We start from the raw sequence: 27,003 nt of genomic DNA, 5'->3' as shown, positions 1-27,003 counted from the left end.
TCATTTATTCAACAGATGCTTAGTAAATACCTCCCAAAAGCTAAGCATTGTGTGAAACACTTGGAATACAGAGGTATGTAATATAGACAAGGTCCTTGCCTTTATGGTGCTTACAGTGTCATGGGGGACTCTCACATTAAATAAATAATCATATGATAATTGATACAATTGTGATAAATGTTTTAAAGGGAAAGGACAGAATGTTACAAGAGAAATCCAAACTAATTTGAAAAGGTGGAGTCAGGAAAGTATGTTACAGTTAAAATCCTAAACATCTTAAATATTTCCCTACTTGAAATGTAAAAAGATAAGATTACTCCCATAGGTTGCTGATAATATTAGGAATATCTAAATTTGGAAAGATAGGGTTGTTCAGAGAGGCACAGATTCCTTAGAAATTCAATTCTTTAATTTAATAAATGACTGAAAAGGGAGACAGTGTTTACCCAAGAACACACAGCTTGCTACTAGCAGGGCTAGGAGTTGAACACAGGTCTTCTAATCTCCTCATTACCTCTCCTTGGTGACATAAAATAATGAAGACATTATACATCAACTGTAGATCAGCCATGGCCAAATGAACTATCAAGTGTCCAGTCTGTACAAGCTTGTATATTGAGTGGGCTAAGGTGTTTACATAGTAAATGCAAATGCAAATATAAACAAAAACATACAGAATATGTCCTATTAGGCTGATTGTATCTGGTTATAGTAAAACTGTAGTATATAGACCAAAGTAGGAAATACCCAGTTGGAATCAGTGAAAATATCTTTAAAGGAATATGCTTCTGTTTCTTTAAAATAAAAATACTAATGGCTAAGTACATCTCCAAGTAGGAGTTTTTAAAACCTGTTTTTAGTCATGTGTAATATTACATGACACGTAAATTGTCCTGACTACTTTGCAGCCTAAGTGGTCTCTCAGGTTAAACATTGTTCCTGATATTTTGTCCCAACATATAATTTCTCTGGCATACTCTTTTATCACAGATGGTATAGCAGTTAGCTTCAGGCCAGCAACATGTAATTTTTCCTAATTTTTTATTTGAAAGATTAGGAATCAATGAAATGCTACTATTTATACCAGAGATTATGGACTTAATGGAATCATTGAAACCAAAAGGAGTATGAGGCTTCAGGGAGAAGGCCAGCTTGAATAGATATCAGAGGGAGTACCTAAGACAGTGCTGAGCATATACTCAGCCTGAGCAAGCATATATTGAACTGAGGAGACAAAAAGAAAGAATTAAGTTAAACCATATGAAATTTCCATTTTTATAGGTCAAAACCAGTCAAATATCGGTAACTTATGTATGATTCAGCCTATTGTGCAAAATGACCAGAAAAGGAACCTATACTCTAATGTCAACAGGTGTGGGTATTTATTAAATTTAAGGACATGTATATTGGCTATACTCCAGAATTTAACAAATAAGAAATTCTGGTTATTGAATTAACTTTTAATTTTATATGAAGTCACAATTTAAATGTAGGCAGATGGCATAATCACTTCAGACACTAAAAATATTCTAAAAGATCTTCAACTTAGATAACTTTTACTTTATCCACACTTCATGAGTGTGAATGTTGTGGGGAAATACTTATTTGATAACCAAGCTTTAGTGGTGTGATGTGGACTAAAGTTAAGCAGGGTATTTTGCTTTCAGCCTCTTTCTGTGCTGACCAGATTACTTCCTAGTCCTTTACTCTCTCCCAGCCCTTAGTCCCAATGCTGATAATCTCCCAAGTTTATCTTAGAAAAATCAGGAGTAAAGGAGAAGGGAACTAATCAGTGAAAATGAACTAAATGTCAGGTACTTTGCTAGATAGTTTATATATCATTGCGTTGAATTCTCACAACCCTATGAGACAAATGTTATTTCGTTTTTACAGTTGAGGAAACTGAGGCCTAAAGAGATTAAATAACTTGCCCAAGGTCACACAATTTGTAAGTGGTAGCCTAGGCTTCAAACATTCTTATTTTCACTATCTACTGTGCTACTCAATTATTTGTTAGCTTATTTACACTGTACACTTTAAAAGTGCCTTGTTTAATTATAATAAATTTACACAGGAGTAAGACAAGGGGATTATTTTTTTTTCTTTAAAAACAGTAATGTGGTAAAATGCATTTGAATATTTTCCTTTCTTTTGAGGATGAACGAGAAGCCAGAGAAAATGTGAAGAGAGAACAAGACGAGGCCTATCGCCTTTCACTTGAGGCTGACAGAGCAAAGGTAGGTTTGGTCAGGGGACTTCTGGGATAAAGAACTCAATCCTAAATAGTCTTTCATTATTTAAATGCCAGCCCTTTAATCATTTTGAAACCTAAGAGAGTTGGGTTTGCAGTGGAGAAAGCTAGTTTCAATTAACAGAAAGAATATAATTCTATCTCTGGTTCTTAAATGGTTCATTTTGACAAGATAAATTTTTTTAAGAATCATGAAAAGTGAAAGCAAAAATGGGCCTAATGTTTACTTCATTTGTTTTTAATCAGTCTATGGTAAAATCTAGCAATGTTTAAAAAGCTCTTCAGGTGATTTTAATGTGCAGTCAGGGTTGAGAACCACTGACTTATTTAATGTTTCTTGAGCACCTGCTCCTGTACTGGGCACTGAAGGAAAGGAAAATGAATAAGCCACTCTTTCTGCCTTCAAAAGAAGGCTCACATTGTGCTGCAGAGTAGATTCAGTCAAGAGCACAGATAGCTGGAGCACTTAGGCAAGGATCCTAAATGTTGTAAGGGAAGCACTGAGTTCTGTCAGAGTTCAATGAACAGGATTTTCAGTGGAAAGTTTTTTCCAGCTTTTTTGGAGAGCCAAGAAATGGGAATGTACTAGGGAGGGTTTCATAGAAGAGATTGTATATTTGAACTGGATAGAGAAAGGGGGGTAGGAGAGGAAATAATGTATGCTAGCAGCAAGGGGCCAGAAAGCATGGGTTCAAGATAGAGGCTGATGTGAATAGAGTTTGATATTTGGGTACAGGGGAGGTGGCAGAAAAGACCAGAAAGGAAGACCAGAGAAAGGTCTGAAGGATCTTGAATGCTACACTACCCAGAGCTACCTAAATGTTTGAATAGGAACCCACCATGATCGTAGAGATATGCTTTGTTGTTGCTTTTATTTCCATCTTTGTTCCAGAGAGAAACACTTTCATTACCACAGTGTACCTCTGGGCCATGCTGAAAATGAACTTTTCTTCTTTTCTTTTTCTTTCTCTTTTTATTTCTTTTCTTTTTTTAAAAAAGTAGGCCAGTGTTTATTAAGTGTTGGATTCCTTTCTCTTTTATCAACAGAGGGAAGCTCATGAGAGAGAGATGGCAGAACAGTTTCGTTTGGAACAGATTCGCAAAGAACAAGAAGAGGAACGTGAGGTAGAGCATAATTTTTAGAAAAGTTGTTCAAATGCTAGGTCTATTTCCATTGCATTTGATTCTAAGGATGTTAATATTTCCTACAACTTACTTCTTTCCACTTTTCCCAGATTCATTTTAGTATGGAAGACTAATTTTCTTTAGAAGAATCATTCCCGATCTGTTGTGTTGAACTCTTAGAAAATTTGACCTTGTACTAGATTCATGGTTTTCTATTCTTTTCAATTCCTCTCCCCTTCCTTGCCTGACAAATACTCCCATCCTTCCTAAATATTGTCTCACCCAAAAAACACAAAGACTGTATTTTCTCCCCTTTTCCCAGGCTTTACTTTACCCAAAAGATACTGGGAGTTACTTCTGCAACATCTTGCACTGGGCCCCTATATGTGAGAAATCCATTTAGCTTGGCTGATTTTTTTCCGCCCTGAGTTCATGTCATGTCTGTGACAATATAGAGAACTTTTTCATTCACTCATTTGGCAAATATTTTTTTGACTACTTAGTGTGTGCCCAAAATCTGTTAGGAAGTAGGGATACAGATGTGGGTCCTCTACTCCAGGAGTTCATAGTCTTGTAAAAACAGAATTACATACTATATGTAAAAGTTATTATAGAGATTTACCTAAAGTGCAGTGGGAAAAAAGAGAAGGGGTGTCAAATGACTTCCTAGGATGACTCACAAAAAAGGGCTTTTAGAACTTTCTTCTAGACATGGGATAAATGGCAAGATTCACTTATAAAAAGAGGAAGCCATCTAACAAGTGATAGAAAGACCTGGAGGGCCCTAACTTGGGCTGATGAAAACTCCATTAGTCATCACTCTTGGTCAGAGGATGCCACCTCGTAACTTATTCAACAAATTTTTTTAATTAAAGTATAGTTGGTTTACAATGTTGTGCTAGTTTCAGGTGTACAGCAAAGTGATTCATATATATATATATATATATATATATATAGATAAAGATATAGATATAGATATATATAGATATATATATATTCTTTTTCAAATTCTATTCCATTATAGGTATTCACAAGGCATCGAATATACTTCCCTGTGCTATACAGTAAATCCTTGTTGTTTATTTTATACATAGTAGGGTATATCTGTTAATCCCATACTCCTAATTTATCCCTCCCCACCTCTAACCCCCTTTGGTAACCATAATATTTGTCTTTCTTGGTCTGACTTACTTCACTTAGTATGATCATCTTTAGGTCTATCCATGTTGCTGCAAATGGCAATATTTCATTCTTTTTTATGGCTGAGTAATATTCCATTGTATATATATAGCACATATTTTTTATCCATTCATCTATTGATGGACACTTAGGTAGCTTCCGTGACTTGGCTGTTGTAAATAGTGCTGCTATGAGCATTGGGGTGCATGTATCTTTTCAAATTAGAGTTTTCGTCTTTTCCAGATATATGCCCAGGAGTAGGATTGCTGGATCATATGGTAGTTCTAGTTTTAGTTTTTTAAGAAACCTCCATACTGTTCTCCATAATGGCTGCACCAATTTACATTCCCACCAACAGTGTAGGAGAGTTCCCTTTTCTCTACACCCTCTCCAGCATCAGCAAATGATTTTTGAGCAAGAACTATGCTAGGCACTGAAAGAGAAACAAAGGATAGTAAGACATTTTCTGCCTGCAAGGAGAGATTACATCTTGTAGGGAAGATACAACATGTCTACAAGTAACAGCAAATCAAGGAAAAACATGCTAAATAACATAAGAGAAATAAAAGCAAAATAATTAGAGTTCAGGGGCAAAATAAAAACCTTTCACAGCTTTTGGAATCAGTCAACACTACAGAAGAACTGATATTTGAGCCAGGTCTTGAGAGATGTGTAAAACTGCATTTAATATAACATCTTGTATTTATTATTTAATACAAATAAATTATAAACTATATTAAATATATGTCATTTACATCGTATTAATCTACTATCTGCCTAGTTTTAAATACCTATTTTTTGCATTTCAATGACCAACTACATTTGGGGTTACCTAGAAATCGAAGATAATAGTTACTTGAAGCTTAATCAGTGATATTAATACAATAAATGCATTTTTCTAATCAATTCTGACACTAAAAAATAAGAATTCCCAATGAGCATTCATTTCTATAAATATGGTAACATCACCATGAAATTCTTAAACCTGTGAAATTTTTAATTGACTAATACTTCTAAAAATGCAGTTAGTAAGTAGTATGACCAAATCACAGATCACCAGAATTTCTAGCAGGATTTGAAGGCAGTGGAGGTGAAGAGCATTTCAGGAAAAGACCTGTCAGTGTCATTTGCCTGCTCTTAATATGCCTTCTCTTCTCAAATCTCTCTTCCAGAAAGTACGTCTGTCATATTTCCTTCTCAGCAGTAACTGATATTTGAGCCAGGTCTTGAGAGATGTCTTGACAGATGTGCAAGACACTGTTTGGAAGTCAGAGTTTATTCATGTTCAAACACTTATCAAGTGCCTATCACACAAGTACGAAATACTATGCCTGACAAACTCTAGTATCTGTCCATGCTGAGGACTCTCAGTAATGGAAGGTAGAAAATATTTTGTTGAACATCTTCTGTGTATCAACTACTCTGCTACCTGCTTTAGCTATGCTTACTCATTGGCCATTAAAGCAAGCTACAAGGGAGGAGATTTCTCTTTTTTTTTTTTTTTAATTTTTTTTTTTTAATTATTATTTATTTATTTATTTATTTATTTATTTATTTATTTATTTGGCTGTGTTGGGTCTTCGTTTCTGTGCGAGGGCTTTCTCTAGCTGCGGCAAGCGGGGGCCACTCTTCATCGCGGTGCGCGGGCCTCTCTTGTTGCGGAGCACAGGCTCCAGACGCGCAGGCTCAGTAGTTGTGGCTCACGGGCCTAGTTGCTCCACGGCATGTGGGATCTTCCCAGACCAGGGCTCGAACCCGTGTCCCCTGCATTAGCAGGCAGATTCTCAACCACTGCGCCACCAGGGAAGCCCTAATTATTTTTATTTATTTATTTTTGGCTGTGTTGGGTCTTCGTTGCTGTGCATGGGCTTTCTTTAGTTGCGGCAGGCAGGGGCTACTCTTCATTGCAGTGCGCGGGCTTCTCATTGCAGTGGCTTCTCTTGCTGTGGAGCACAGGCTCTAGGTGTGCAGGCTCAGTAGTTGTGGCTCATGGGCTATAGAGCGCAGGCTCAGTAGTTGTGGCACACGGGCTTAGTTGCACCGTGGCATGTGGGATCTTCCTGGACCAGTGCTCGAACCTGTGTCCCCTGCATTGGCAGGCAGATTCTTAACCATTGTGCCACCAGGGAAGTCCAGGGATTTCTCTTTACAAGTGAGAAAACTGAAGCTCATTGAGAAGTCACACATAAAAATGGGAACAGCTGAAATCCTCACCTAGGTCTTTATGCCTACATACCAAGCTCATGCTCTTTTGCTTATTCCATCCCCAAACAAGGCCATATACCATTGTATGTGACTATAGGAATCATGTATGCAGAGTTTCACAAAAGTTTAGATGGGAGATTTGTCACTATACTTTTAAGCTGTTTCAAGAAATATAGTTTTAAAAATTAGGACTTTCACTCTCTCATGCTCTATTTCACAAATGTTCTCTCTCTTTCTCTTAATAGTATATCTTCAACATATACTTGCTAAATGTCAAGTGTATACAAATAACTGCATGTTCTGGATCTAGAGCTTGGTAACATATGTACTTTCTTCTGATGATTTACCTTATTTACCCTGGGTTAAAATTTTCCCTCTTTCCAAATGTAGATAAAACTTGTCCTCTCATAGAAAACCCCATAAATATCTTTTAGCATACCTAAGTGTGTATGTTCCAGCTGTAAACATGTGCGAGGATGGGAGGCAGGGGGAGAAAGGACAAGTCATACTTTGCAGCTAGTCATTATTTGCATTTGTCCATTGATGTGCTCCCAGAAACACATGCTATGTGCTCTGTCCTCTCCCCCAGAGAGTCACATTAAATGCTCTTGTAAATCCCACCATTGAGAAACTATTTATCTTCTGTTTATCTTAATTTAATTCAGTCCTATCCAGACTTTTTTGTCCTTTTTTTTCATGGAGCGCCAATTAACATATTTCAGCACACTAGTGTATAACAAACGACTCTTTGGGAAAAGCTGGTATTGTGCAACCTCTGAAGAAACTGAGACCCAGAGAGATTATACAGTTTGCCTGTGGTCACCAAACTGGTTGGACATATAATCTGGACTAGAAGCCAGGTCACCTGACTTTTCACAGTAACACCGCCTCCCGTTCTAACCAGAAATCCTAACCCATGTAATTGCATTGAGAAACAAGAGTGGTTTTATTATTTTTATTATCTCTAGTATTTCAAATCCTTTAGAAAAATGAAATATTGAATAGTTAAATCACCTTGGTTATAGGAAAATTCCTTCCTTTTGCTGTGTGGTAAGTATTGGAGTAAAATCAGTAAAATCTGGGAATGTGTTTTGATCTGGTCCTTGGCCATGATAAGGTGAAAGTCTATAAGACTATTCTGAAGGAAAAACAAAGAAATGACAACAAAAATTTCTGCTATTTTGCAAATTTATGTATCTACTTATTTTTTCCAAAATGAGTTTCAAGTAACTTACATAAATACATGCAATTCAAATGGATTAAGAAACAAAAGAAAAGATACAGAAATCAGGACAGGGTCAAATAAAGGAAGATAAAGCCAAGGGTAAGATTAGTATGTTGACAGCACAGGCACCAAATCCAGCACAGGCACCAAATGCATGTGACTGGGTTCTGTACATTTGCCACAGAATTTGTTATATGCCTCTCTTGAGCTAAAACAAAGGAAAATATGATTGTTTACAAGCTTGACTCTGTAACATCAGATAAAAGCTGATGTTACAGTCTCTCAAAAGGTGTCCAGAGTTTTCAAGCGCAAAGACCTTAGAGCAATGTTTCCTGTGGTTCCCCTTCAAGAGGAAGCTGCACAGTATGGTGAATACTATCCTCAACTATATCCAGTAGCTGTAATAGAAATAGCAAGTCATGTGTAACAGCTTCTTACAACTTTCTGTAATTTAAAGTCATAAGGCCAGAACACAATTTAGTGAAAGCATCTCTCCAAAGGCCCAAGCAATACATTTTTCTGATAGTCCAGTTTAAAGGACGGACTTTATAGTAACTGAAGAAATGTATGAACATTCCTTTAAGAAATCCTTCCTGAATGTTGTTTTTTGCCACTGAGTTTGGGGTAAGTAGAGAAGGTTTCAGCAAAGATTTTTGACTCCCAAGTCTTTTAATCAGTCAATATTCAGCAAATATTTATTAATCTCCTATGTAAACATCAATAAATCGGGTCCTGCGGCTACTATACAGTTAGTGTGAGACGGCCTCTGCCCTCAAGGAGCTCACTGTTCAATACACCGTGGTAGATGATACAAAATAACTATAGGAAAAGATACCATACATTGTAAAAACCATTAACTAGTGGGTTTGGAGGAAGAAGATGACTTCTGACTAGGAAGGCAACAAGGAAGGCTTCACAGAGGGAGGAAGCTTTGGAGGATTGATAAGACATTGGTGGTTAAAGATGAAGTAGAAGAGATTTTGGATGGATCGATAAATAGATGGGTGGCCGGATGGATGGCGAAAGGTATGGGCCAGGTAATCATGAACAAAGGGAGAAAGACACAGGGCTTCCTCGGAACAGTAAATGGACAAATTTAGAACACAGTCTTAATAATTAGAGCTAAGGCTAAAGGGCCAAGCTTTGAAGAATCATGGGTAGGAGAGAATGGGCACAAAGCTATTCCCTTTTGCTGCTGGTTTCCTCAAACAGAAAACTTAAAAGTTACATTTTTGCCCATCTATCCAGAGTTGGTTCCTTTCACATCTTGATGCCTCTTCAAGTAGAAAATCCTGAGTGATATTAAAGACCATTAAATGAGAGAACAGAAGAGCATGGAATTAGAAACATTGGCACTTCTCTTCAGGTCTCTGATTTAATCTTCATAACCATACTACAAATGGGTAAGGGAGATAGTATCATTACCATCTTACAGATGAAGAAAGTAAGATCATAGCAGGATTAAAAAGCCTATTTTTAAATCCTTACCTAACATTTGTCTGGTAAAAGCAGAACCAGAGCTCCTATCCAGTATTCTTTCTACCTATTAGCCCACACAGGAAGAATAAAGGCAGTACCATGTATAGGTTATTAAACTAAAACTGCTTTTTATAATCTGTGTTTTCATCTTATGTAAGTTGCTTCTTATCACCTCGATAACACCACTACGCTGGGCCATAATGATAATCATCTTTGCTATCAGCATGTCACTATCTATTGAGCAATTAATAGGTCCTAAACTCTGTGCTGAGCACTTTACAGACATTATCTTATTGAATCTCTGCAACAACTTAATAAGGTAGGTGCCAATATATAAATACACCTTATTATAATTATAGAGAGCATATATCCACAGTTTCTTAGGTAGTTCCAACTTGGAGTATTCTGCTGCTAGCCTCATGAACCATTAAAATAGACTAGAAATTTCAGTTTCATAGTACCCAAATCACTACCTACAGCCTGTTCTTCATATCCAGAAGCAGCCCAAAAATCATATATCTGAATTTTAGTTCACAAAATATAATAATTTGCCTTGATTTACTTAATCCAGCAGTGAGGCTGTATTTTTAGTAAGCTATTCTTGCCCTCTAGATGGATGATTGGTTGCCAGGAGCAAAGAATGGCTGCAGGATTGGGTCAGACCAACTGTTCCCACATAAGATCCATTACACTCCTTTGATCATCTCATTTATTATCGTGACTTTAAATACTGTCTATACATTTGAAGAGCCCACACACTGCAACGAAGGATCTCGCATGCCACAACTAAGACCGAAGGCAGCCAAAAATAATAAATAAATAAATATTTTTAAAAGAATAAAATAAAAGCTAAAATCTTTACAGTGATTCCTTGGCAGGAAAATCAAAATCTTTGCAGGATTTTTTTTTTCTTTTTTTTAGAACTTGACAAACTGATTCTAAACTTTATGTGAAAAGGCCATAGAACTGGAATAGCCAAAAAACAATTTTGAAAATAAAAGGAACAAAGTTGGAGTATTTACACTACTAGAGTTCAAGACAATATTATCAAGACAGTATGGGAATTGCCAAAAGGACTGTCCTATATATCAATGAAACATAACAAAGAGTCCAGAAATAGACCCACACATATATGGTCAATTGATTTTTGACAAAAGTGCAAAGACAATTCAATGGAGAAAGGATGGCCTTTTCAACAAATGATGCTGCAAACTAATGGATATCCGTATGCAAAACAAAATTGAAAACAAAACAGTGAAAACACTTCCAATCCATATCTTGCATCACGTGCAAAAATTAACTCAAAATGGGTCATAAACTTAAATGTGAAATCTAAAACTATTAAAGTTCTAGAAGAAAACATAGGAGAAAATCTTCATGGTTTTGAGTTAAGCAAAGATTTCTTAGTTCTGACACCGAAAGCACAAGTCATAAAATAACAAATATCTAAATTAGACTTCATCAAAATTAAGAACTTCTACTGTTCAAAAGACACTGTTAAGAAATTGAAAAGACAAACCACAGACTGAGAGAAAATCACCTATCTAATGTCCAGAATATATAATGAACTCTCAAAACTCTATAATAAAAAAACAACCCTAGTTTAAAAATGGGTGAAATATTTGAACAGACACTTCACCAAAGAAGATATACACAGGGGCAAGTAAGCACATGAAAAGATGTTCAACATTATTAGTCATTAGGGAAATGCAAATTAAAACCACAATAGATACACACCAATTGGAGTAGCTTTTTAAAAGACAAATGGACAATACCAAGTACTGACCAAGATGAAGAGCAACTGGAACTCTCATATATTAATGGTGGGAATCATTAATGATAGCACATTCACTTTGGAACTTTCTTAGAAAGTTAAACATACACATACCATATGACCCAGCAGTCTACCGAGGTTCTTATACAAGTGAAATGAAAGTAACAGTGAAATGTATTTTCACACAGAAGTCTGTACTCAAATGTTCATAGTGGCTTTATTTGTAGTTACCCCACACTGGAAACAACTCAAATGTCCCTCAACTGGAGGATGAGTAATCAAACTGTAGTATATGTATAAAATGGAATAACAATCAGCAATAAATAGGGGTGAACTACTGATATATATATATTCAACAACATGGATGAGTCTCAAATGCATTACACTAAATGAAGGAAGCCATTTATATGACATTTATAATTAAATTTATATAACATTCTGGAAAAGGCAAAACCAGGGACAGAAAACAGAGGTTGCCTGGGGGATAGGGGAATTTGGGGGTGGGTGATAGAACTGTTCTTTGTCTTGGTTGGTGATGATGGTTAGACAAATGTACGCATTTATCAAAATCACAGAATTATACATTTAAAAGGATGAGTTTTACTGTATATAAATTATGCCTAAATTTTAAAACGGGAAAAAAACCATTAAGTGGACTACTCAAGGCATATATGATCTAATCACTCCTCTCCTTTGCTTCCTGTCTGACTTCAACTCCTACCCCTTTCGCCCGATCATTCTGTTCCAGCCACATTGGCTGCCTTGCTATTCTTCTGTCAAGCCAGACACCAGGGCTTAGCATTTACTGTGACTTCTGCCTATAATACTTCTCTCAGATGTAAATGTGACTCCTTCTCTCCTTTAGGCCTCTTACTCACTGAGGCCTACGGTATTTGTATTGAGGTTTACAGTATTTAAAGTTGTACCCCTCCCTCCCTCTACCAATACTCCCTCCACTTTTCTCCATACTGCTCATCACTATGTGACAAACTATGTGTTTTCCTGTGTGTATATTTGTCGTTTTTCTCCCACCCTACTAAAATATAGGCCTCACGTACGCAGAATATTTTATCTATTTTGTTCACTGTTATTTTCCCATTATCTAGAACAATGCCTGACACATAGGAGGTGCTCAGTAAGAATTCATGGAATTAATGAATGTTGGCTTTAGCCTATTTCACACTCTGCTTCAGCCAGCTATAAACTGTTATTTGGTGGGTACTCATAACTGCCTAGAAGATAGTGTGCGTGTGCATGTATTTATGTATGCGTGTGTGGGTGTAAATTAAGCCAGTCTTTGATTCTTACTGTAAAAGATTGGTGTAAGTATATCTTATCCTTCCTGTTTAAAAAATATAATTGGGTATCTATCTTCACTGCCTAATTTCACTTCGAAAGTCTTTATTTCTCACCCCTCAGACGTGAATGCCTTGACTATTCATTTGGCTTTAGTGAAACAAAAAAGCCCAAGATCAGTTCATATTTCCAACTTATACTAGGTTTTCTTGTTTTGTTACAAACCTAAAATAATGCAAATAAAAAACTATTTGTTGAGCTAACCAAATTGAAGTTTAACAATGGTGTTTACTATGACTGCTATTCAAGAGTAGGTGTTATTTATGTCATTGTTTTACCACAGTATTACTTACATGAGGCTTTTGTTTTATAGCCAGTTGAAACTGAGCTACTGATGTATTTTTGTTCTTTTTTACCAGTAAAACTTGGGTATTCAGATCCCAAGGTTGCTGACTTACCTAACATCTCTTCATTGTTTTCCACATTGTATCATTGGTGAGGGATGTCTAAGGTCTGTTTTCCTTCTGGGGAAAAGCCCTGGAGACTGGGTGCACTGAGCAGCAGACATTGTCTGCACAATGAATGGGGTAATGAGCTACTGTTGTTTATTTGTCTATAGTACAATTGGTTGATTTCAGACAATAATGTAGCATCTGTTATTATACTGTGCAGGGAAATGTCAAAATAGAAAGCAAGCAGATAGGTGGATTAAAGGAAGAACAGGAGGAGAAACCAGGAAATACCACCTTAAGTTCTGATTTAAAGTTGGTGCAAAGGGAATAATGATAATGATAACAACACCAACAATGACTGTCACCTGTTGAGTACAGTGTTACAGCATGAAGTTCAATGCTGGGCACTTCTCACTGATTGTAGTGCTGACCATGTGTCAGCACTTGCTAAGTGTTTTATATACATGACTGCATTTTATACAAAGGAAGATATTATCGGCCCTGTTAAATAAGGAACCTGAAGTTCATAAAGACTGTCATATACCTAATGGCCAGGATTTGAACCTCTGGCTGTCATACCCAAAGCCTGTTTCCTAACCATATATTAGATTTAATGTAAAGATTTAAGTTTTTTAAACTGCAGTGTTAGAAATCAGGATAGTGATTAACTAAGAGCAAGGTAATTCTCAAGAAGGGGGCAAAAGGGCCCTGAGAGGCTTGATCAGGGTGCTAGTTATACAGGTATGTTCACTTACTGAAAATTTATCAAGTTGTACACTTAAGATGTGCACTTTTACATGGATATTTCAATAAAAACTTTAAAACGACAAAATACATGACTTTGGACAAAAGATGAAGCTGTGTATATCGCTGATTCAGAAGAATTTTTTTAAAGTTTAAAATATATATTTATATGAAAATATGCATGAAAATTAATGGAGAGAGTCTGAGGTGATGAAGAGTTTTAGAAATAGATAGTGGTGATGGTAACACACATTGTGAATGTACTTAATCCCACTGAATTGTTCACTTAAAAATGGTTAGAAAAATTAATGAGTGTAACACTCAAATGATGGCAGTGGCTATCTCTTGGTGGTGAATCTAGAAATTAGTTGTAATGTTTTCTTATTTAATCTGGTTTTTGCGATAAATATATATTACTTTTATAATCAGGAAAAATGTTATTTAATCTCAGAGAGACGGTTTTAAAGAACCACCAGTGTTAGAGAGAAATAGTCAAATGATTCCATTAATAGTTTAGAAAATGTATGTAACTAATCCATCGAGGTAGTTTATCCTACAAACAATTCTTGGTTAGCTAGCCCTTACAGGACACATAATGTGGAAAGTTAATCTGAATGGTTGATGCTGGAGGGAGTCAACCTCAGAGAAAGGAAACTCAGGATGTTCAGTTCTTGGTTCCTAGAAATAGAAGCCGTGATATTCAGATTCTTTTAGCATTTACTGATCACCTACTATGTGCTTATCACCATACTAAGCACTTTTACATGCAGTATTTCAGTTAACATGTCAGTTTACTCCTCTTCTTATCAAATATATATATTGAGCATCTATTTTGTACTATGCCCTATACTTGGAATTAAAACTAAGACATGTTTCCACATCCTTACAGAGCTTGCAGGCTAGTGGGAAAGCCAGACATTAAACAAATAAGTAATACAGTATAGTGAACGCTATAATAGACATAATTGGAACTTAATTTTGATACACACAGGTTCATCTCTTCATTGGGTTATTAATGTATGACAGTGTTACTAAAATAGTTTAATATTTGAAAATATTTAGCTGAAACTCATTGCTGACCCAGAACACTAATATTAGATAAACTTCCACTCATGGTATCCAAAAGAAAGATAAAAGTAACTGGTTTAACTTTCTGTTCTTCTGATTTTTTAACTATACTTTTTGTCTCCATTTCTGGGTATCAATTTCCCCATATAAAAAATGAGAGTGTAGGACTATTTAGCCAGTGTAACCCCAAGCAACCATTAACCAAAGCCTGTTATGTCTCAGATACCACACTGGGAAATTTACATATATTGTGTATGTAATTCCCATGTTTATAATCCCCTATGAAGTAGGTGATATTATCTAGTGCCTCCAGAAGGAAAATGACCTCAGTATCATAGAAAAGACTAGCTTTCTCTGTACACTGCAGAAATTTTTAATGCTCTTTTGAAAATACTTCAGTACTCTAGAACCAACCAGATTATCCTGAATAACACAGAAAGTAATTTCTCATACATAGTGGAGTCTGAGCAAACTTTGTTCTGCTATTGGTTGTTTTAAATATACTTTAACAGGTAATATATTTTATTTATTTATTTTTGGCTGCGTTGGGTCTTCGTTGCTGTGCGCGGGCTTTCTCTACTTGCGGTGCGTGGGCTTCTCACTGCGGTGGCTTCTCTTGTTGCGGAGCACGGTCTCTAGGCATGCAGGCTTCAGTAGTTGTGGCACGTGGGCTCTAGAGCGCAGGCTCAGTAGTTGTGGCGCACGGGCTTAGTTGCTGTGCAGCATGTGGGATCTTCCTGGACCAGGGCTCGAACCCATGTCCCCTGCATCGGCAGGCGGATTCTTAACCACTGCGCCACCAGGGAAGTCCTAACAGGTAATACATTTACATGAATCAGAAGTAAAAAACATAAAAAAGCATATTCAGAAAACGCTGTCACTTCTTCCACCCTGTTTCCCCCACCCCCTGTAAGTTACCATTTTTGTGTTTCTTTTTATTTGTTTGTAAGTTTATTGATTTTTCTCCAGAGAAGCAGCCTATTTATTGGTTAGCTGGTTATGTTTTTCTTTTTTTTTCTAATGCATTACTTTATGCTTTTAGTTTTATTATTTTCTTCTCAGCTTGCTTTCCATTTGTTTTATTGGTATTTTTTGTTCTGCTAGTTTTTTAAGTCTAATTCTTAATTAACTTTTATTTTTATTTATTTATTTATTTATTTTTGGCTGCGCTGGGTCTTCATTGCTGTGCGCAGGCTTCTCATTGCTGTGGCTTCTCTTGTTGTGGAGCACAAGCTCTAGGTGCACGGGCTTCAGTAGTTATGGCACACGGGCTCAGTAGTTGTGGCTTGGGCTTTAGAGCACAGGCTCAGTAGTTGTGGCGCAGGGGCTTAGTTGCTCCACGGCATGTGGGATCTTCCCGGATCAGGGCTCAAACCCGTGTCCCCTGCATTGGCAGGCAGATTCTTAACCACTGCGCCACCAGGGAAGACCCAGTTAACTTATTTTTATTCTTTCGTTTTGAATGATATAAGAATTTTAGGGCTATGAATTTCCTCTGAGCACTGCTTTAAATGAATCCCAGAGATTCCAATATGAATGTGAAATTTCAACAGTCATTGTTTTCTAGATATTCTGTAGTTTTCATTATATTTCCCCTTTTACCTAAGAGCTGTTTAATAGGGTTTTTGTTGTTGTTGTTTTTTCTCCAATGGGAGTGACACCAACTTTGAAAATTGTGTTGAGATTTTAGAGAACATATATCCCAATTTCTCTCACTCATGTTAATTGGGGGAAATTTTTGTTTTTCCTACTGATGAAAATTGGGAACATAGAAATGTGAAAGTAACCAGGAACACAATATAACTGTGAAGCTGAGCATGCTAATACCAGGCTTACTTGTCTAAGGAACCTGCCACAGTTCTAGGAACAAAAAGGTTTTAGTGAATTTCTGCCACAGGCAGGGACATCAGAGATCTTTAAACTCCTTCCACTGGAATATCTTGAATGTGAAACAGCGTAATACTAGATTGAGAACTAGAGCCCAACTCTAGCCATGAGATCTCCCAACAGTTTACCCCACCTGTTTGAGTCTGTGCAACATCTAGGTCCAGAAATGTGGACTTGGCCAAATCTCACAGCAGTTTAGTGGCAAAGCTGGAACTAGGACCATAGTCTCCTGCCCCCAATAAGCCTGATATTTTAATTTCTTTCCATTCCATTTTTTTATTGTAGCAAAATATATATAACAAAAATTTGCCTTTTTAACCATTCTTAAGTACAGTTAAGTGGCATGAATTACATTCACAGTCTTGCAACTACGACCATTATTTTCAAATATTTTCATCACCCCAAACAGAGTCTTTCCTCCATTTTGTTGTTAATATATTATCCAGAATTCTACAAAATCTTCAGTCGTTTCTACTTGGGAAATGTATGTTCTCTCTCTCTTCTGCGCACGCGCTCGCGCTCTCTCCCCCTCTCTCTCTTTTCCCCACCCCCCATCTCTCTCTCCCTCTCTCTTTCTCTCTCCACCCCCTATCTGTGTGTGTGTGTGTTCGCGTGCACACGCGTCTTTTGCAAATGCTTCTAACAGCCTTAATTCATACCCTAGAAAGGAATCACAAATACCTGAGCCCTTCAGTAAAAAATAAATTACCTTTCTTTTCTGTGTAGTTACCTATCAATTTAATGTGTCATCAAGGTGGGATTTATTTTAATTAATTGCTTATTGGGCTAATATTAAGAAAATGAAAAACACATAATTCTGTTGTCCAAGCATTAGGCTTAGTTAATAAATGGGCAATAGCTTTTTGATGAGTTTCTAGAAAGCAGCAGGTTTTTTCTTGTCTCTCCCTCCCCCACCCCCCCACAGTTCCATCCATCAACAGTTTAACACCTGATTTTTGCCCTCTTTAGGCCATCAGACTCTCCTTAGAGCAGGCCCTGCCTCCAGAGCCAAAGGAAGAAAATGCTGAGCCTGTGAGCAAACTGCGGATCCGGACACCCAGTGGCGAGTTCCTCGAGCGGCGTTTCCTGGCCAGCAATAAGCTCCAGATCGTCTTTGATTTTGTAGCTTCCAAAGGATTTCCATGGGATGAATTCAAGTTACTGAGTACCTTTCCTAGGAGAGATGTAAGTTCCCATGCCTATCTCAGGAAGTGTGTCCAGATGGGAGATAGCCCATCATTAGGGCTGGACAAAGTAGTCCAAGAAAAGTGCCATGGCACAACTTACCACAAGACCACACACTCAGGAGTCCTTCTTTGTTCTGCACACCTTTCTCTCCTCAGCTTTTGGAGAAGGTATGGCTTCCCAGGCCAGCAGACATGTGCGTAGTAGCCTAGGTAAGAAATTAGGTACTAGGTTTTGCTTCCTAGTTGTTTCCCCTATTCCAGCACTCATACAGGCTTTTCCCAAGGTTTCATCTTTGTATACCTTAGGGTAGATCTGAGAATTATGTGCTTAACAGCTTAACAGTCAGATCAGGGTCAATGATTATAGGTTCGTGAACAAGTCACGCTAAACCAAGAGTATTTTGTGATTTGACAGTTCTTACTAGCCTGGGAAGTCAGGGAGGGTGACCTATATTCACTGTGTATCTGTATTGCAGCAAGGCTTTTGATAGTCTCTCATAGTATTCTGGGGAAAAATAGAGAGATGTAAATCGACAGGTAGATTCATTGCTGATTAAATGGATGTGTCCAGAAACTGTTGACTAAGAGACTGCCCTCTTCCTGGAGGGAAACAAGAGGCTCTATATTTAATTCTTTATTACTCATCACACTTATTGGCAACTTAAATGAAGACGTTATCAGGTTTATGGATTATGAAAAATAAGATTCAAGAAAGCCTTAAAATAGTGAAATAATAGGCAAAAATGAACCTAGAAAAATTTTACAGAAATATATAGACATAGAAAGAGATGCCTGCATAGGCTTAGAAAACCAATTGCTCAAGTTTGGGATGAAAGAATCATGCTTTAGTAGAGGTTATGGTGGTTGAATTAAGCTGAATATACATTAATAATCTGTTGTGACTCCCAACAAAAAGCCAGCTGCATTTTTAGAGGTATAATCCTAACGAGAATAACAAGTCGTAGTCAACTGTTTACGAAGGTAAACTACCCCTGAGTAGTCCTTAGACTCCATGCTGAAACTCTGTGCTGTCGCCTGAAGAAACAGGAGCTTGGGAGTTCCTTGGCAGTCCAGTGGTTAAGACTCCACGCTCCCAATTCAGGGTGCACAGGGTCGATCCCTGGCTGGGGAACTAAGATCCCGCATGCCGCATGGCGTGGCCAAAAAAAAAAGCAACAGGAGCTTATCTAGGACAGGGCTGGTAGGAAGGGAAGGGAAGTGGAAATCATATCATTTGGGGAAATATTTTCCTCTAGAGAAGGCACAGCCATGGGAGATGTGATGTTGTCTTCAGCTACTTGAAAGCCTGCCGTGAAAAACAGGGATCTGATTTTGTGCAGCTTCAATGATAAGGTGGGACCAGTAAGTTGAAAGTTATTGGGAGGCAAATTTGGCCCAATGTAAGAAGGCCACTTTCTAAGAAAAGAATATTTTGTGTTGTGAGACAGTGATTTTTCTATTTTTGGAGATAACGAAGCACTACTGAATTATCACTTTTTTTATAATAATGGATAAACAGGGAGAAGGAGTCATTCCTGGAGTTCCTACTTTATATGTTCGAACTTTATATGAAAAGGGGCTTAGACTAGCTTATCTCTAAGATACATTTTATTTTTTTTTATTTGGGGTATATAGTTGCTTTACAATGTTGTGTTAGTTTCTGTTGTACAATGAAGTGAATGGGCTACATGTATACACGTATTCCCTCCCTCCCACCCCCATCCCCACCCCATCCATCTAGGTCACCACAGAGCACTGAGCAGGCTCCCTGTGCTGTATAGCAGGTTCCCACTAGCTACCTGTTTTACACAGGGCAGTTCACATATGTCAATCCCAATCTCCCAGTTCATCCCCCCCGCCCGCCCTGTGTCCAGCATCCGTTCCCTACATCTGTCTTTATTCCTGCCCTGCAAATAGGTTCATCGATGCCGTTTTTCTAGATTCCACATGCATGCGTTAATATACGATACTTGTTTTTCTCTTTCTGACTTACTTTACTCTGAATGACAGACTCTAGGTCCATCCACCTCACTACAAATAACTCAATTTCGTTCCTTTTTATGTCTGAGTAGTATTCCATTGTATATATGTACCACATCTTCTTTATCCATTCCTCTGTCAATGGACACTTAGGTTGCTTCCATGTCCTGGCTTTTGTAAATAGTGCTGCAGTGAACATTGGGGTGCATGTGTCTTTTTGAATTATGGTTTTCTCAGGGTATATGCCCAGTAGTGGGATTGCTAGGTCATATGGTACTTCTGTTTTTAGTTTTTTAAGGACCCTCCATACTGTTCTCCCTAGAGGCTGTATCAATTTACATTCCTACCAACAGTGCAAGAGGGTTCCCTTTCTCCCCACCCTCTCCAGCATTTATTGTCTGTAGATTTTTTTTTTTTTTTTTTTTTTTGGCTGTGTTGGGTCTTCGTTTCTGTGCGAGGGCTTTCTCTAGTTGTGGCAAGCGGGGGCCACTCTTCATCGCGGTGCACGGGCCTCTCACTATCGTGGCCTCTCTTGTTGCGGAGCACAGGCTCCAGACGCGCAGGCTCAGTAGTTGTGGCTCACGGGCCTAGTTGCTCCGCAGCATGTGGGATCTTCCCAGCCTGGGGCTCGAACCCGTGTCCGCCGCATTAGCAGGCAGATTCTCAACCACTGCGCCACCAGGGAAGCCTGTCTGTAGATTTTTTGATGATGGCCATTCTGACCAGTGTGAGGTGATATTTCATTGTAGTTTTGATCTGCATTTCTCTAATAATTAGTGATGTTGAGCATCTTTTCATGTGCCTCTTGGCCATCTGTATGTCTTCTTTGGAGAAATGTCTGTTTAGGTCTTCTGCCCATTTTTTTTATTGTGCTGTTTGTTTTTTTGATATTGAGCTTCATGAGCTGTTTGTATATTTTGGAGATTAATCCCTTGTTGGTTGCTTCGTTTGCAAATATTTTTGCCCATTCTGAGGGTTGTCTTTTCATCTTGTTTATGGTTTTCTTTGCTGTGCAGAAGCTTTTAAGTTTCATTAGGTCCCATTTGTTTATTTTTGTTTTTATTTTCATTAAGAGGTGGGTCAAAAAATATCTTGCTGTGAATTATGTCAAAGTGTGTTCTTCCTATGTTTTCCTCTAAGAGTATTTTGTTGTTGGTTTTTTTTCTTATTTTATTTTTGGCTGCGTTGGGTCTTTGTTGCTGCACGTGGGCTTTTCTCTGGTTGTGGCGAGCAGGGGCTACTCTTCGTTGTGGTGTGCAGGCTTCTCATTGTGGTGGCTTCTCTTGTTGGGAGCACTGGCTCTAGGCACGCGGGCTTCAGTAGTTGTGCCGCAGGGGCTTAGTTGCTCCACGGCATGTGGGATCTTCCCGTACCAGGGCTCGAACCCGTGTCTCCTGCATTGGCGGGCGGATTCTTAACCACTGCACCACCAGAGAAACCCCCCTCTAAGAGTTTTATAGTGTCCAGTCTTACATTTAGGTCTTTAATCCATTTTGAGTTTATTTTTGTGTATGGTGTTAGGGAGTGTTCTAATTTCATTCCTTTACATGTAGCTGTCCACTTTTCCCAGCACTACGTATTGAAGAGACTGTCTTTTCTCCATTGTATATCCTTGCCTCCTTTGTCATAGATTAGTTGACCATAGGTGCGTGGGTTTATCTCTGGGCTTTCTATCCTGTTCCATTGATCTATATTTCTGTTTTCGTGCCAGTACCATATTGTCTCGATGACTGTAGCTTTGTAATACAGTCTGAAGTCAGGGAGTCTGATTCCTCCAGCTCCGTTGTTTTCCCTCAAGTTTGCTTTGGCTATTCAGGGTCTTTTGTGTCTCCATACAAATTTTAAGATTTTTTTGTTCATAAAAAATCATTTCTGTAAAAAATGCCATTCATAATTTGATAGGGATTGCGTTGAATCTGTAGATTGCTTTGGGTAGTATAGTCATTTTCACAGTATTGACACTTCCAATCCAAGAACATGGTATATCTCTCCATCTGTTTGTGTCATCTTTGATTTCTTTCATCAGTGTCTTATACTTTTCTGAGTAGAGTTATTTTACCTCCTTAGGTAGGTTTATTCCTAGGTATTTTATTCTTTTTCTTGCAATGGTAAATGGGATTGTTTCCTTAATTTCTCTTTCTAATTTTTCATTGTTAGTGTATAGGAATGCAAGAGATTTCTGTGCATTAATTTTGTATCCTGCAACTTTACCAAATTTATTGATTAGCTCTAGTAGTTTTCTGGTGGCATCTTTAGGATTATCTATGTATAGTATCATGTCATGTGCAAACAATTTTACTTCTTCTTTTCCAATTTGTATTCCTTTTATTTCTTTTTCTTCTGATGCTGTGGCTAGGACTTCCAAGACTATGTTGAATAATAGTGGCAAGAGTGGATATCCTGGTCTTGTTCCTGATCTTCGAGGAAATGCTTCCAGTTTTTCACCCTTGAGAATGATGTTTGCTGTGGGTTTGTTGTATAAGGCCTTTATTATGTTGAGGTAGTTTCCTTCTGTGCCCACTTTCTGGAGAGTTTTTATCATAAATGGTGTTGAATTTTGTCAGAAGCTTTTTCTGCATCTATTCAGATGATCTTATGGTTTTTATTCTTCAATTTGTTAATATGGTGTATCACATTGATTGATTTGCGTATATTAAAGAATCCTTGCATCCCTGGGATGAATCCCACTTGATCATAGTGTATGATCCTTTTAATGTGTTGTTGGATTCTGTTTGCTAGTATTTTGTTGAGGATTTTTGCATCTATATTCATCAGTGATACTGGTCTGTAATTTTCTTTTTTTGTTGTATCTTTGTCTGGTTTTGGTATCAGGGTGATAGTGGCCTAATAGAATGAGTTTGGGAGTGTTCCTTCCTCTGCAATTTTTTTGGAAGAGTTTGAGAAAGATGGGTGTTAGCTCTTCTCTAAATGTTTGGTAGAATTCACCTGTGAAGCCCTCTGGTCCTGGACTTTCGTTTGTGGGAAGATTTTTAATCACAGTTTCAATTTCATTACTTGTGATTGGTCAGTTTACATGTTCTATTTCTTCCTGGTTCAGTCTTGGAAGGTTATATACCTCTCTAAGAATTTGTCCATTTCTTCCAGGTTGTCCATTTTATTGGCATAGAGTTGCTTGTAGTAGTCTCTTATGATGCTTTGTATTTCTGTGGTGTCCGTTGTAACTTCTCCTTTTTCATTTCTAATTTTATTGATTTGAGTCCTCTCCCTCTTTTTCCTGATGAGTCTGGCTAAAGGTTTTTCAGTTTTGTTTGTCTTCTCAAGGAACCAGCTTTTAGTTTGATTGATCTTTGGTATTGTTTTCTTTGTTTCTATTTCATTTGTTTCTGCTCTGATATTTATGATTTCTTTCCTTCTACCAACTTTGGGTTTTGTTTGTTCTTCTTTCTCTAGTTCCTTTAGGTGTAAGGTTAAATTGTTTATTTGAGGTTTTTCTTGTTTCTTGAGGTAGAGATTGTATCTCTATAAACTTCCCTCTTAGAACTGCTTTTGCTGCATCCCATAGGTTTTGGATCGTCGTGTTTTCATTGTCATTTGTCTCTAGGTATTTTTTGATTTCCTCTTTGATTTCTTCAGTAATCTCTTGGTTATTTAGTAATGTTATGTTTAGCCTCCATGTGTTTGTGTATTTTACATTTTTTTCCCCTGTAATTTATTTCTAATCTCATTGCATTGTGGTCGAAAAAGCTACTTGATGTGATTTCAATTTTCTTAAATTTAGCAAGGCTTGATTTGTGACCCAAGATGTGATCTATCCTGGAGAATGTTCTGTGTGCACTTGAGAAGAAAGTGTAATCTGTTTTCGGATGGAATGTCCTATAAATATCAATTAAATCTATCTGGTCTGTTGTGTCATTCAAAGCTTGTGTTTCCTTGTTAATTTTCTGTCTGGATGATCTGTCCATTGGTGTAAGTGAGGTGTTTAAGTCCCCAACTATTGTTGTGTTACTGTCAATTTCCTCTTTTAGAGCTGTTAACATTTGCCTTATGTATTGAGGTGCTTATATGTTGGGTGCATATATATTTATAATTGTTATATCTTCTTCTTGGGTTGATCCCTTGATCATTATGTAGTGTCCTTCCTTGTCTCTTGTAACATTCTTTATTTTAAAGTCTATTTTATCTGATATGAGTATTGCTACTCCAGCTTTCTTTCGATTTCCATTTATATGGAATATCTTTTTCCATCCCCTCGCTTTCAGCCTGTATGTGCCCTTAGGTCTGAAGTGGGTCTCTTGTAGACAGCATATATATGGGTCTTGTTTTCGTATCCATTCAGCGAGCCTGTGTCTTTTGGTTGGAGCATTTAATCCATTCACATTTAAGGTAATTATAGATATGTATGTTCCTATTACCATTTTCTTAATTGTTTTGGGTTTGTTTTTGTAGGTCCTTTTCTTCTCTTGTGTTTCCCACTTAAAGAAGTTCCTTTAGCATTTGTTGTAGAGCTGGTTTGGTGGTGCTGAATTCTCTTAGCTTTTGCTTGTCTGTAAAGTTTTTGATTTCTCCGTCGAATCTAAATGAGATCCTTGCTGGGTAGAGTAACCTTGGTTGTAGGTTCTTTCCTTTCATCACTTTAAATATATCATGCCTCTCCCTTCTGGCTTGTAGAGTTTCTGCTGAGAAGTCAGCTGTTAACTTTATGGGATTTCCCTTGTATGTTATTTGTCATTTTTCCCGTGTTGCTTTTAATGATTTTTCTGTCTTTAATTTTTGTCAGTTTGATTACTGTGTGTCTCAGCATGTTTCTCCTTGGGTTTATCCTGCCTGGGATTCTCTGTGCTTCCTGGTCTTGGGTGGCTATTTCCTTTCCCATGTTAGGGAAGTTTTTGACTATAATCTCTTCACATATTTTCTCGGGTCCTTTCTCTCTCTCTTCTCCTTCTGGGACCCCTGTGATGCGAATGTTGGTGCGTTTAATGTTGTCCTAGAAGTCTCGTAGGCTGTCTTCATTTCTTTTCATTCTTTTTTCTTTATTCTGTTCCATGGCAGTGAATTCCACCATTCTGTCTTCAGGTCACTTATCCGTTCTTATGCCTCAGTTATTCTACTATTGATTCCTTCTAGTGTATTTTTCATTTCAGTTATTGTGTTGTTCATCTCTGTTTGTTTGTTCTTTAATTCTTCTAGGTGTTTTTTCTTTAATTCTTCTAGGTCTTTGTTACCCATTTCTTGCATCTTCTCTATCTTTGCCTCCATTCTTTTTCTGAGGTTCTGGATCATCCTCACTATCATTATTCTGAATTCTTTTTCTGGAAGATTGCCTATCTTGACTTCATTTAGTTGCTTTTCTGGGGTTTTATATTGTTTCTTCATTTGGTACATAGTCCTCTGCCTTTTCATGCTGTCTATCTTTCTGTGAATTTGGTTTTCATTCCATAAGCTGGAGGATTGTAGTTCTTCTTGCTTCTGCTGTCTACCCTCTGGTGGATGAGGCTATCTAAGAGGCTTGTGCAAGCTTCCTGATGGAAGGGACTGGTGGTGGGTAGAGCTGGGTGTTGCTCTGTTGGGCAGAGCTCAGTAAAACTTTAATCCGCTTGTCTGCTGATGGGTGGGGCTGAGTTCCCTCCCTGTTGATTGTTTGGCCTGAGGCGACCCAGCACTGGAGCCTACCAGCTCTTCGGTGGGGCTAATGGTGGACTCCAGGAGGGCTCACGCCAAGGAGTACTTCCCAGAACTTCTGCTGCCAGTGTCCTTGTCCCTGCAGTGAAGCACAGGCAACCCCCGCCTCTGCAGGGGACCCTCCAACACTAACAGGTAGGTGTGGTTCAGTCTCCTGTGGAGTCAGTACTCCTTCCTCTGGGTCCTGGTGCACACACTACTTTGTGTGTGCCCTCCAAGAGTGGAGTCTCTGTTTCCCCCAGTCCTGTCGAAGTTATGCAATCAAATCCCGCTAGCCTTCAAAGTCTGATTCTCTGGGAATTCCTCCTCCCGTTGCCAGACCCCCAGGTTGGGAAGCCTGACGTGGGGCTGAGAACCTTCACACCAGTGGGTGGACTTCTGTGGTATAAGTGTTCTCCAGTTTGTGAGTCAGCCACACAGCGGTTATGTGATTTGATTTTATTGTGATTGCACCCCTCCTACCATCTCATTGGGGCTTCTCCTTTGTCTTTGGATGTGGGGTAACTTTTTTGGTGAGTTCCAGTGTCTTCCTGTTGATGATTGTTCAGCAGTTAGTTGTGATTCCACTGCTCTCGCAAGAAGGAGTGAGTGCATGTCCTTCTACACCACCATCTTGAACCAATCTCCTGAGCTTGTCTTTTAATGCCCAGTCAAATGTCATCTCCTTTGGGAAGCCCTCCCCATCTCCCAAGCTCCTCACCTATGTACCCATTGCAGTTTATACATTCCTCTCTCATAGGACTTGTCCAATTGTTCTGTAATCATTTACAGAGACTGTCCATATCATGTTCATGTCTATCTCCCCGGAAGTTCCCAGCATGGTGCCTCACACATAAGTATTCAAGTTACTGTTGTCAAGTGTTAAAGACCTCACGTCTGATCCTAAATCCCTGATTCCAGAGTGAACTAGAGAGGCTGTTCCAAATGAGAACCGGTGCCATAGGCCCACCCAGATTCCAGACCCAGACCTAAACCCAGAGAGCCCACCCACGACTCATTAGACCTCCTACACCTAGGGGTGGGATGAGAGTTAATGGCCCTTCATCCTTCTCTGAATGCTCTTTCAAGTCTAATGACTAGTGTTTTTGCAAGGCTATTCTGTGACAGCCATCTGTGTCTGCAAGGATTAGGGATCTAATTTGTAAAAGTCATCTTAAATTACAGCCAAACTAAAGACTGTTAAAAAGTACATCTTAAGACCTTGCCTTTTTAATAACAAATAACATAAGACTTAACTCTAGGAGTCTTACCGTGTCTTTAGCCTTTTTTCCACAAAGCAGAGACTAGTTTCTCACCAAAGGACCTGTTAAACTTTCTTCTGCGTCCCCACCCCCAAATCAAAACAATACTTCATGTTAAGATTTCCCAACTGTCCAACTATTTACTAAATGTCTGCTGGGTATACCACTGAACTGAGCGCTGTGGGACAACCAAAATAGCAGCAGACACAGGCCTTCCTGGGAGAAGCTGATTGTCAAGATACTGAGAACACTGTGTTATTTGTTAGTTTT

The 27,003-nt window shown here is 38.2% G+C and overlaps 1 protein-coding gene across 1 annotated transcript in view; it reads left to right on the top strand.

Moving 5' to 3' along the window:
- Positions 1–27,003, top strand: part of FAF1 (Fas associated factor 1) — a 478,956-nt gene that overhangs the window by 419,945 nt on the left and 32,008 nt on the right. Inside the window, exons 16-18 of the mRNA XM_068539848.1 lie at positions 2,157–2,237; positions 3,299–3,376; positions 17,655–17,870. Coding sequence (XP_068395949.1) covers positions 2,157–2,237; positions 3,299–3,376; positions 17,655–17,870 — 375 coding nt within the window. The remainder of the gene's footprint in view (positions 1–2,156; positions 2,238–3,298; positions 3,377–17,654; positions 17,871–27,003) is intronic.

The sequence above is a fragment of the Eschrichtius robustus genome, chromosome 3, assembly GCF_028021215.1.
Source record: "Eschrichtius robustus isolate mEscRob2 chromosome 3, mEscRob2.pri, whole genome shotgun sequence".
NCBI classification, from domain to species: Eukaryota; Metazoa; Chordata; class Mammalia; order Artiodactyla; family Eschrichtiidae; genus Eschrichtius; species Eschrichtius robustus.
This window is presented reverse-complemented; position numbering and strand designations above follow the sequence as displayed.